This window comes from Leptosomus discolor, chromosome 1, assembly GCF_034619465.1.
Source record: "Leptosomus discolor isolate bLepDis1 chromosome 1, bLepDis1.hap2, whole genome shotgun sequence".
Classification (NCBI taxonomy): Eukaryota; Metazoa; Chordata; class Aves; order Leptosomiformes; family Leptosomidae; genus Leptosomus; species Leptosomus discolor.
This window is the reverse complement of record NC_141391.1, coordinates 144,272,895-144,284,954: the sequence shown is the minus strand read 5'-3', so window position 1 is coordinate 144,284,954 and position 12,060 is coordinate 144,272,895. Positions and strand designations below refer to the sequence as shown.

At 43.4% G+C, this 12,060-nt stretch overlaps 1 protein-coding gene across 2 annotated transcripts; it reads left to right on the top strand.

Annotated features, from left to right (window-relative positions):
• Nucleotides 1–5,809: 5,809 nt before the first annotated feature.
• ETFRF1 (electron transfer flavoprotein regulatory factor 1) lies at nucleotides 5,810–11,997 on the top strand. Of its 2 annotated transcripts, XR_015183529.1 has the most exons (4): nucleotides 5,810–5,827; nucleotides 6,515–6,610; nucleotides 6,729–7,235; nucleotides 11,905–11,997. XR_015183529.1 is itself a non-coding variant. In XM_086466570.1 (3 exons), exons 2-3 carry the CDS (start codon nucleotides 6,566–6,568, stop codon nucleotides 6,942–6,944), a joined length of 261 nt encoding a protein of 86 aa, XP_086322696.1. In that variant the 5' UTR covers nucleotides 5,810–5,827; nucleotides 6,515–6,565; the 3' UTR covers nucleotides 6,945–7,287. The 2 variants fall into 2 exon arrangements, 1 of the variants encoding a protein (XP_086322696.1); XM_086466570.1 differs by lacking the exon at nucleotides 11,905–11,997 and having other exon boundaries at nucleotides 6,729–7,287.
• Nucleotides 11,998–12,060: the final 63 nt, after the last annotated feature.

Below are 12,060 nucleotides of genomic sequence, written 5' to 3'. Positions count from 1 at the left end.
AGCGGCTTGAGTGTCACCACCTACATGTAAATCACTTCAAGTATATCTGTGTTGCACAGAGGCAAAGGCAACGGTAGATCCCAAATCTGCCTGTACCCACCTGAGCTCCTACTCCCATCCACAAAGGTTACTAGTGATTTGCAGTCACTATTGCTAGCAGTCATAGCATGCCCAAACCCCCACCAGGCTGGACTAACAGCAGAAAGGGAAGTAGAAGGGATGGAACTGACATTCAGACAGGGGTATCCGTGGTGATACCAAACTGCAGAAGCAGACACGTTCGGATGGGGAGGACAGGTCAAGTCACGCAGCCGGGGTTTCATTTTGAGGGATACAGCGATACACAACAGAAAGATCTTGAAGAAGTGGGGGGAGAATCAGTCACTCAGCAGAGACAGAAGCCCAAGCAAACTACACTTTAATCTGTCCTAGTTTGTAGCCACCTTAACTGCTATCTCTGCAGAACACTAGCTAGCCCCCTGCCAACAGAAGTACTCTGTTGTCCTTCTCTGGGAAAGGTCCTTTTCAGAGAACGTCTCTTGACTATGGATAACCAGGCTTGAGAGGAGAGGGGCGGGGAAATAAAAACGCAATTTTCTGTGGTTTTCTAACTTGCTGAGAGTATTTCAAAAGGTAATCGTAAAAAAAGAGAAAAAAAAAAAAAATATTCTTCCAGCCATCCTCCTTCCGAAGTTCCTAATCACAGTAGAAACAACTAGAGAAAAGAGCAAAGCTCTAATAGGAAAGTGAGATGCGGTAACAAGTAACACAGAATCTGACCCACACAGGAAAAGAGAGAGGAATCGCCTGTGTTTGTGAAACGGAGACAGATAACGATGCACATATAGTTTAGGAAATTACTTTCTGTCCATTTATTTAAAAGAAGTGATTTGTGCCATCGCAGTCCGTACAAATGAAGTGCACAGTACCTTCCTCTTTCAGCCTCCTTTCTTCCTCTTCTTTCTGTAATCTCAGTCGTTCAGCTTTGCTAACTTTCTTTTTGCCACCAGACTTAATGTTTGCAATAAATTAAAATAAAACAAATGTCAATGTTAGTTTAATACATTTTAGGAGGTATTTGCCCTTATAACTTTGTCCTTCTAATGTGACCCTTGAATTAAGATTTTAGACTCCCTACACAGTCAATGAAGCCTCCAGACGGGCAAACCACATCCCAGACTCAATTTTCTTCTCATTTTCATGATGCAGTATGTGCACATACAATTAATATATTATTCTATGCTAGACATTCCTGCACAATAGGAGAATATTAAAACCTCTTGTTTTAACGTAGAAATTGAACAACAGGTAGATCTGCTAAAAAAGTAGATGTTACAACTTCAAACATTTTAGAAAATACTGGGAAATGTATTTTGGGACATAGGCAAGTCTGGCATTTAGAAGCATCTAATTCACAAGACAACAAAGAGATCTCTTCTCTGTCATTAAATCCTAACTGCAACTCAAACCAGTTAATGGCTCAACCTCTAGGCTAATCCTAGAATAACTGTATTTTAAATTCAGGTTTCTTGGAAATTATCTTCCTTCTAAATTTTTTGTGGTCCAGGTATACATTTTCAAAAAATAAAAGACAAGGTAAGTAACACGCAAACTCTACTGTCATGTAACAGATTAATCAAAGTAGAACACTTCTTTTTGTCCTGTAATTCATAGCATTCACAGATTCCTCACTGATGATACGCATGAAAATTTGATAACTGGATCATGCACATGAGGCCACGTTGTCTTCAAGAGCCTTGCACAGCTAGGGTGTGGAAAGCCTAATTAATTCTCTTTGGATTTGAAGATGTTTGCTAACGGTCCCTCACTTTTTTTTTTCCCTCACAAGCAAAAAGGAAGATTCTTGGATGGGTTTTTATTTTTTATTATCATTTTGTTTGGGTTTTGTGTTCGTTTGGGTTTTTTGTGTTGACACGGTCTAGCGATGCTTAATCAAACGCGTAGATCAGCACTGTGACTACAAAACAGCGCCTGAAATAAAGAAAGGAAAACATTGATTTTCCTGTTAATGCAGCAGCAAAAGCAGCCCCAGGTTGCAGTCTTTACCAACCACTGAGCTACTAAGGACTAAATTGTCTTTATTCAGTTCTACTCAGTGTTTACACAGGTAACACTGCCACTGTACTGCATGTGCATGACACCTGTAGTCAGTGTGCCTCGACGCCATCCGGGGTTGATGGAATGACACCAGGGAGGAATGCTGCTCCTGAAGGCAGATGCTGCAAAGACAAAGCCTGAATACAACAGATTTAAATTAAGAAAAAAAAAAAAGGCAGAGAGGGTGCACAGAGAAAAAGATGGGCCAGGAAGTAAACCGAAACAAGTTTGTGAAGCTTGTAAAAACGAGTAGGCTGATTTTGTACTGCACCGCAAAACTGATTCACAGCCAACATTACTGTTTAGAAGCAGGACAGATAAGGCTATTTTTTTTTTTTTTGTACACATGAGAAACTAAACCGTGACATTCTGCGTAGGCTCCAGCACAGGGAGATAACAAAGAGCGACAGCAGCCTAAACTAAGGCTGAAAGGAAAGGTACCTGTGACAACAGATGTCACGGAAAACAAATGACTTGCATTTGGTGGTGTATCTATGTACTGGCTGAGCAGTGGTATTTGCCACTGACACACACAAACAAAAGATAATTAAATTAAATCAAATGTTTACTTTTTTAAAACATAGAAAATTTGGGATGTAAATGCATTCAGAGCGCGAGGCAATGTGAAAAGAGGAGGAGACACACCTTCTACCCAGGCACCTAACCCGAGAGCTGTGCCGTCGCTGGTGAGAGAGCAGGGCTTACAAGGGCTCAGTCAGGTAAGGTAAAATGACTAAAGCAGTGCGAGTTTCATCCACGGTGTCAGCAAAAGAATATAGTTGGATGGCATCACAATGTAAACAAGCGCTAAGGATCAAAGGCTTCTGTTAGGAATCCAGTCCTGCCGTTCCGCAGAGAAATGGGTACAGAACGGTACCAGACCAGCACAGCAGCACAGCGCCGACCTTGCAGAGGCGTAAATAAGGCAGTACAGAAAGAGGTCTGACAAAGCTGAGAGGCAGAGGCAACAAAAGGAGACTTAAGTCCAGACAGTTGCAAATGAACACGATGGTACCATGAAGTCCTCCCACCCATTCCACCTGAGTGCTCCTAATAATTTGGTAAATACTGTTACAAGAAATCCAATTGATAGTGAACTTAGAAATAATCAAGGAGAATCTTTGTCGTTCATCACATAAAAAGTGTTTTACAAATACTGCTATTTCGCATTTTGATTCTGACTTGTATTTTTTCAGATATAAATAACCACTTGGAAAGCTATTTGCTTTACACTACTTTGCATGGCAATAAATATAGGCATAAATATAACTTTTAATACAAAGGTTATCACAAAGCTTGAACAAAAACAGTGGTGAAAATTTAGTGTCAACAACAAACGCTCACCCACCAGAGTTAGTGTGCATCTGATCGCAGTTATTACCAAAGCACTTATTTGTAAAATTCTCCTAGAACAGAGTCAGTAAAAACCACAATTCTACCTGTTAAGATTTCAGGGAAGAATCAGTTTATTTCAGTTCAAAAAAAAAACCAATAATAATAATAAAAAAAATCTTTGATTGCTTTTCTTCCAGGGAAAATGCAAAATCTGTTTGTTTCAATTACTTATAATCACTTTTTAGTCAACTTCTTTTTACATTCTTACGACTTAATATACTGCTGACAAAACTGAGAAGTACCATTCTCCAACGAACATATCACTATGTGTTCTTTTTCAGGGGAGGGCTGGATAATTTAATAATCACCAAATTAAAAATAAGCCACAGGACGAATTTATGCAATCCAGTTTCCCACGGACTTCTGTCTGTTGTCCCCCCTACCCATCGTGTTCTGTGTCCGCCCACGGCTCAAGGCCCGGACACCGGCGCTCTGCCCGGACACCCACTGCCAAGCCAGCACCCAGCGGCTGCGCTCGCCACCTTCTCTCTCGTAGTTCTGCAAGAACACGACTCGGTTTCCTTGCAAAAGGCACAGAAGCTTCGTGTTCTGGAGGTGCCTGTTCCTCTTCCGAATTCGACTGAGCCTGACCAATTAGCTCAGGAGAAACACAGATTTAAAAATAAAAACAAAAGCCACCTTTATTCTTTTTTAAAAGCACATTTGTATACTATTAAGGCGTCACAACACCTTTATTATGACAGATCCTCTTAAAAATACTGTTTTGTAGACATTACGTCCAGAAGTCCGATGCTTACTTTAATTTCAGCATGAAATGCTTTGTAATTTTACTCATATAATTTCAAAAATAACAGAACTGTGCTGGCACACTATCTGAACGGGTGCAGGGGTCAAAATGATGGATGTGAAATGGAGCATATTTCTGTCTACCTACCTTTTTTTCCTTTTTTGGACTCTAGAAGACCGGGGGGGCAGGGGAGGGGGGAGGAAAAAAAAAAAGGAAAGACAGCATCAGAGAACAGGATACCGATTATAACATAATAATTAAAAAATACAACTATTCTGTCAAATTAGATGAGATTAACTATTGAAAACCTATAATGACAATAGTGCAGAAGATCAGCCACTAACACATAACTCCAGACCATCATAATTTATCAGGCTAGATTACGCTTATGGTTATAGAAGCACGTCCACTTATTCCCACTGTTAAAAAATTAACGTACAACAAATATGTAATTTAGTTCGAGGCACAATTTTGTTAAAAAATTCTTTTCAGTGTTTTCTGAACTCATCACCTGATCCTGTGTGCACTTCCTAAAAACAATAAGCTACATCATGCGATGACCTAGAAGCACACACAGAACCACCACCGAGCCTTTCGTCATGCATGGGGAAACCGCACATGAAGCGAAGAAAAGTAACTCGGGGACTTCTCCAAGTGACTCCAGGAAACAAGAACAGATTCTAGAAAGCCGAACACCTAACAGTGAATCCCTTCTTTGGTTTGCCAAACAAATACCTTTCCTGTGCAACGTCTAAACACTGCCATGCGAATTTACAGAACGTCAGTGTGATTAATGACCCAGATGAGAATATTCCCTGGGGAAGGAGGAGGAGGAGAAGCCGGGCTGTGCGCAGAGGGCTCTGTTACGGCAGAGCGACTCTTCAGTTCGCTTGTTAGTTACCCCCACGCCGGGTATCACTCTAAGCAGCCACAGTAACAAACCACAGCACAAGAAGCCAGGGCGCGGGGTTGCGGGAAATCTCATGTGCCCTTCAGGGGATTTTTTGTCAGTCTTAAATCCTTTTTTTTCACATAGCCGTACTGCGGCAGCCCGTGTGCAATGCCCCAGGCCAACCCTCACCCATTTCACCGCCCCATCAGCGACTCCAGCCGCCCGTTACCGTCGCTCTTGCCTTCCCTCTTCACCTGCAGGAGCCCAAAGCCCTGCGGCTACACCGCCCACCGCCCGGGCCCAGGCCGCTACCGCCCACCGGCTGAGGGCGCCGGTGCAGCTCCGCGGCCGCCCGCAGCAGAGCGAGCCCTCACCGCCGGCAGCTCGGTGACCCGGGCCGGGCAGCGCGGGCCCCCGGAACGAACCGCCGGAACGGAGAGACGCCCCGGGCCGCCCCCCACCCCCCCCCGAAACCTCCCGCTCCCGCCGCCGCCATCCCGCTCTCACCATGGCGCCGCCGCGTTGCCTAGGCGACCGGCCCCTCCTCCCACGTGCGCCCCGCCACCAATGGCGTCCTTCCTCCCACCGCCCCGCCCCGCCCCTTGGCGCAGCCGCGAGAAGGGCGGTGCCCGCCGTTACGGCTTTGCCGTAAAGCGGCGCCGGGCGCGGAGCTGGTGAGAGGCTGACCTTCCCGGTCCCCTTCCCCCCGGGACCGGGGTCGTGCGCCGGTGGGTGGGTGGGTGGGTGGGCGGGCGGCGGGAAGCACAGGGCAGGGCGGCAGGCACCGGCCCCCGCCGGCAAGGCGGGGGGGGGGGGGCGGCAGCCCGAGCGGGCGGCCCCGGGCCCCCGGTTCCCCAGCGCCGGGAGGGCCGCCGAGGGGAGCGGGACGAGGTCGCTTTTATTTATGGAAATAAAAATCAGGTTACCTGGTTATTAACTTTTTTTTTTTTTTACGTTACGTTTTGCCAGTACGCGCTGGCCTCAATTCGTAACGCGTAGAACCGCTGTTAAAAAAAAAAAAAAAAAGCAGTTTATGAAGGCAAAAAGCTGCAGGAATTCCTGATTTTATTTCTATATATGTCCAAAGCCAAACGGGTGGGGCAGCAGCTGGAAGGTTTTGGGAGTTTCTTGTTTGCTGTTTGAGGTGAGGGGGCAGATGAGAGGGGCGGAGAGACGGAGAAACTGGCCAGAAACAAAAATGAAGAGAAGCCCGAAGCGGCAGGGACGGGGTAGAGCCCGCCCGGAGCAGGGCGAGAGCAAACAGGGCCCAGCGAGGTTAGAAACGTGCAAGTGCTGTGGAGGATGAGGCTGGGATTTACTGGCTCCCATGGAAGGCTAATGTCAAACTGGTTATTCTTCAGGTAAAAAAAAATTAAATCAGACGAGAATAAAGAGTTCACTGAAATGTCAGAATGGCCAATTCTTTAAGAGGTGAAGTGTTGAATCTGTACAAAAATGTAAGTGTCTTAAATGCCACGAGCACTTCCCTTTACCAGACAAAACCCTTTCACTGTGCACTCGATTTGTTTAAAAAAAAAAAAGTTTGTGTTTTTTTTTTTTTTTGTTCCCTTCAAGCTGCTGTACCTTGGAAGGGAGTATCCCAAAGGCGCAGACTACTTTAGAAGCCGTTTGAAAGCAGCTTTTCTAAAAAACAAAGATGTGAAAGATCCTGAAAAAATTAAGCAACTAATTGCACGAGGAGAATTTGTTATAAAAGAGCTGGAGGCTTTGTACTTTCTCAGAAAATACAGAGCTCTGAAACAGCGCTACTACAGTGACGACAATCAATAACCAGTGCCGATGACTTTGCATATACCGATATGAAGCCACAAACAATAAAAGAGCTGCAACCTCAAAAGAAATGAAATGTAAATCCTTCCAACCCATCCAGAGAACAAATCAGGGCTTTGCTTCCCCTTCAGTAGTCACTTGGAGGATTTGGGGTTTGTATTATGTGGGGAATCTGTTCTTCTCAACTACTTTTCACCTCCCTGAACTAAAACTTCACGTCTGAAACAATTCTGGAGGAAGCAGTGGTGACGTGACTCTGTCCTGTTGCACTCCGACGCGCACGTTGAGCAGGTAAGACAGCTCTTCTTACCTGGCGGCTGTCTGCGTGAATGCCGACGCACGGCCTTACGCTTCTCCTGTCACTTAGGAGATTTTGAAAGTCTTCCACCTTTGATCATCCGTTTCCACCGTAAAGGGACACCTCCTCCAACGTAAAGGAAACTCTTAAAGATTTTCCAGAGTCACGCTGGCAGGCTGGCAGAGGCGCTGTCTTACGGTGTTACAGAGAAGGCACTACGGGGTCAGGACAGGGGTGAATTTGCACACCGGTAGTTGAACCCTGAAGACAGTTCCTGCTCCTGCCCATTTCTGATGTTGTGTAACTGCTGTAGCGGGAACACAGAACTTGATCCTTTCCCCCGGAAGAGGAGTTTGACCGCGGATGGTCGCTCCGGGGCTCACTCTGTAGACCTTGGCTCGAGTAGCACAGACTTGTGCCAGAGCTGATGCTCCGTAGGTACTAGGGTCAGTTGGCATTTCCACACCAACACCTGCCTGCCCCCCCCCCCCCAAACTAAATGACACTGGAGATAGAACAGAAATAACCTTTGAAATACAGGCAAGTAATCACCGCAGTAAGGCTGTTGGGAAGAGCAAATCTTCACAGCTGGTAAACTCCAGAACAGGAAAAAAAAAAAAGGGGGAAATTAGACAGTACGCTACCTTGTGACCAAACGTGCGCGCTGCAGTCTCTAGCACCACACTGATGTGAAAACACAGTCCTTCCACATCAACTTACCTCCTCTGCAGTACGCGGCGGTTAAGCCTTTTCTGAATTAATACCTCTGTATGCAAAATTTAACCTGCCCTTCTCAGTAACGGCTAAAAGGTTACCCGGCCACGGGAACAAAGGGCCAAAGCGGGTGTTTGTGGAACAGCAGTAGTTTCACGCTTTTTTCCCCCCTAGGACACAGGCAGTACTAACAAGTGTCTTTTGTATTTTCTGCGCGTTTATGGAAGGCATTTGATCGAAGAAAATACACGTGCACCTGGGAATGACCACAGAATAGCTATTCAGAGTATTTTAAGCTTGCAGACTAGTTCAAATCAGACTAACGAAACCCAGGGCCCTGGGGCGTGATGAAGGGGGTGCAGCCCCAGCAGCGCCCGCCAGGGAAGGAGAAGCGCAGCCTCACCTGAAGCGAGGCTGTGCCCACCACGGAGCGTGGCACGGACCAGAGGGGGGGGAGTGGTACGAGGCAGCATTTTGTCAGAGCGCAGCAGCACCCGGAGTGGGAGGGAATGGAGCAGCCAGGGTAACGGCTTCGTGACAGGCAGCGAGAAGTACAAGAGATAAACGGGACAACTGCCGAAGGCGTGCAGCTGATGGGACACTCCGTTACAGAGACGAGGCGCTGAAACTCTTGGGAGAGAGAAAGGGAACTGGGCCAGAAACTCACAATAACTATTTTTTATTACATTACAATAAATAGGAGCAGTACAGTTTGACAAAAAAATGACAAGTTCCAGATCACCTCACGGCACATACTCCTAAAAACATTAAAAATTTTAAAACAAACAGTGGTCTTTTTTTTTTTTTTAACTTAATGTCTGGTATGACCAACATTCCTAGGTCACGCAACCAAATGATGGAAAAACTGGATCACACTGCATATGTTCCACATCAAATAAAGCACAATGTACAAAATGTGCATGTTTCAGTTTACACTATACAAAAATAGTTAAAATACATTCCAGGTAAACATATTACATTAAGAAGTCATTCTAGTAAGAAGTTGGCACTCAAGAGGAAAAAGCAGAAGTATTTTCAACATGAAAACACAAGACAGTGGAATAAAGAAATGTTAGGAAAGATTTACCATCTATGTAGCTTTATGTAAACTTCAGACAAAATGATTTGTTTGCAGTTTGATGGTCTTTGAAGGTAATAATTGTATTGCTTCATAGTACAGACAAAAGCAGAAGATTGTGTGTCAGTATTTACCCATTACAGAGGTCCTGTTGCTGTAACTAAATCTATACAGGGAAACTTTTTTTTAAGTTAGAAAAAAAAAAACAAACTTAGGGCAAGGAGGCTGGTCAAAATAATTAACTTTCAGTTATGATAAAACCAATGATAAAGGTGTTCGCCAGAGTTACATAAAGCTACTGTAAGAAGGTGTTACTCCCTGACACATGGCAATTTAATGTATTAACGTGGTCAGTGACTCTCATGTTCGTTTAGCTGTTGCTATCGGAACAGGTAGCATCCAGGTATGTTCTTTGAAAGCATTTCAAATAGGGAAAGACAGAATAATTGAGAGATCAACTCGTGCAAGCTGCAATCCAACATGCTTCACCAAATCTCAACAAATATTTAAGACAAAACTGCACAACAGTGGCAAGGATGTGGGGCTTTTTTTAATTAAACAAGGGCTAAACTAAATAGCTTTTGTACTAATTTAAAGAGTACAAAAAAGCTACAGATCACTGAAAAAGCCCAACTTTTATATAAAACTTTATTAGAACTATGTAAATCCACATTTGATGATTAAGACATTTCAGCTAAAATTTCTCCAAAGTTTTTAGTTAAATTAACCTAAGAATTTTAGACCAGCCCTAATTTTACATGCAGTGTGACTCAGTTAACCAAAACTCTCAAAGTAATCTTAAGATTACTTCCATTTCCTCAAGTTATACTATCCACTTTTGCTACATTCTTCATATATAATCAAGAGTGCCTAAAATGTGCAAATAACTGTCTCCAAAATGTTTTAACCTTGGAAGCTGTAAAGAGTTTTGCGACATTAAGAATCTGTTCTTGTTGGTCCTTACAATACAAACGTTAGCGTCTCTTATTACTGTTTTTCAGAATATTTCATAATCTAAATTTCACATCGAAGCTGACAGGAGGGGAGTGGAGTCTGGGGTTTGGTGGAGGGTGGGAAATGAGGGGCACAGGCAAGGAGGGAGATTATTTCCCTCAGCCACACTGAAATTAAAGAACACACAGCAATCCAGACAGTACACATCCCCTGCCAGCTTTGCAGCTCTCCACCTACAAGAGTCACTGTGGGTTTTTTTCGTAGACGCAAAAGACTGCTTTTCTCATGCAGCTGCACCTTGGACATCATCTAAACGGTCCGAGTTACACAGGTATATGAGAACTGTACTGTGTAAAATCTCCACCCCACTGTTTAGGTATACCTTAGGTTAGGGCAACGCTGCTATTCCCCGTTCCAAACTTTCTAGTGTCCTGAACTGTCCTACTTCAATGTCTTGTGGTTTATCCCTTAGGGTACACCAGAGTCACGTTTTCAGATTCTGCTCTGCAGCTGGGTTAGGTACTATGAAGAAGCGTACCTTCAGGAACCCAGGCCCTAACGAAACCATCACGCAGCGCAACATGTACAGGAACCGGCAACACTGGAATTGCTGGCTCTTACTTCAGTGCTCAATAACTTGACTACTGCAGTACCAAAAAATGGAAGCTTCTGTCAAAATTCTGCATTAGTTCCCATTAGAAAAAAGGCAGGGGGTGGTGTGGAAATTACGAGAGAACTTAATCACGGAGAAAGACAACATTAAAATCTTGGTCAAGCTTCGTGACAGTCTAGACACTGGAATGCCACTCACCAACCACTTAATCTGTGCGACAGAACTAGTACTTCACGAACATCACACGAACAACATTGACTCTGGAAACCATGTTCTATGCTGACAGTTTGTGCAAATTCCACACCATCTTTATGGCATAGTGGATTTCCAAATTATTTGCATGAAGCAGCTAAATTCAACTCATTCATTCACTCATTTGATGTTACTAGAACTTACAATTCCTCCCCTATTTTGCACAAAATGGGCAAGTGGAAATACTTAATGCCGCTCTTGCGGGGGAAAAAAAAGAATGGTTTCACTTCACTATATAATTCAGGATTCATTCCGATTTAATTCTTATGGTAAATTCTAGATCTGTGTATGCATTAACCTAAGAATTTGAATCAACTTATCTGTTAAGGCTTTCTAGTATTCCCTAGAGACACTGAGGGTGAAATCCTGCACCTACTGAACAAAGCTACTTAAAGATTTGCCACTGGGGATTAGGAAAGCTAGGCTTCCACCTTGGTCTTCAGACACAAAAAGTTAGTGAAAGTCTTAAAGCAATGCATTAACAACAGCAAATCAACCTAATTAGAACTTTTACTTTTTCCATTGCCAGATGTGCATTGTTGTCTTTTTTTAATTTTTCTTTTTTTATAGAAAAAATAGAGTATTTAAGGAGTGACCATGACAAATTGCGGTGAAAAATTTTTTTGTGAAAGTTTTCTCTTTACATTCATCAAAATTGATCTGAAATGCTACAAGACTAGATGCCTAGAAGCAAAATCTACAGGAAGACTATAAAGGCTTCTGGTCTCTCTATATTGCAGTCAGTCTAAAATAAAAGAAAGGCTGAAATGAAAGTCTCTTTTTCTAACTAGTCCTTTTTCCCAACGAGATTTAAAACCCAAAAAATTAAAGGGGATGTTAGAACGTGTAGAGCATCATTTCATAGTTTGGTTCACACACAGAACAGAAGTTCACAATCAGTAAGAAAAACAGAAAGTTAGCAACCGTACATGCACCAAAGAGTCCTAAAACAGTTCTCAGGTTTTTGTGTGTGGTTTTTTGTTTGGGTTTTTCTTTTTGTGGGTTTTTTTTTTGTTTTTTTTTCAGTGTTTTTTTGTTGTTGTTTTCACAGGCATCGCTAGTTCAAGAACCAACAGTCAAAGAATACTGGCACTTTAAGAGGAATGAAGTTTCCACTGTCATTTAAAACAAGCATTCAGGTAAAGCTAACAGGATCATGAAGCAGAAAGTAAAGTAATGCTAAAACAAATGCTAATAATTTAGTGTA

Bases quoted from the DNA above. Each gene is read 5' to 3' on its own strand.
- ETFRF1 (XM_086466570.1), top strand. From the start codon at position 6,566: ATGGCCAATTCTTTAAGAGGTGAAGTGTTGAATCTGTACAAAAAT. The intron at 6,611-6,728 runs GTAAGTGTCTTA...GTTCCCTTCAAG, and splicing joins TGTTGAATCTGTACAAAAAT to CTGCTGTACCTTGGAAGGGA.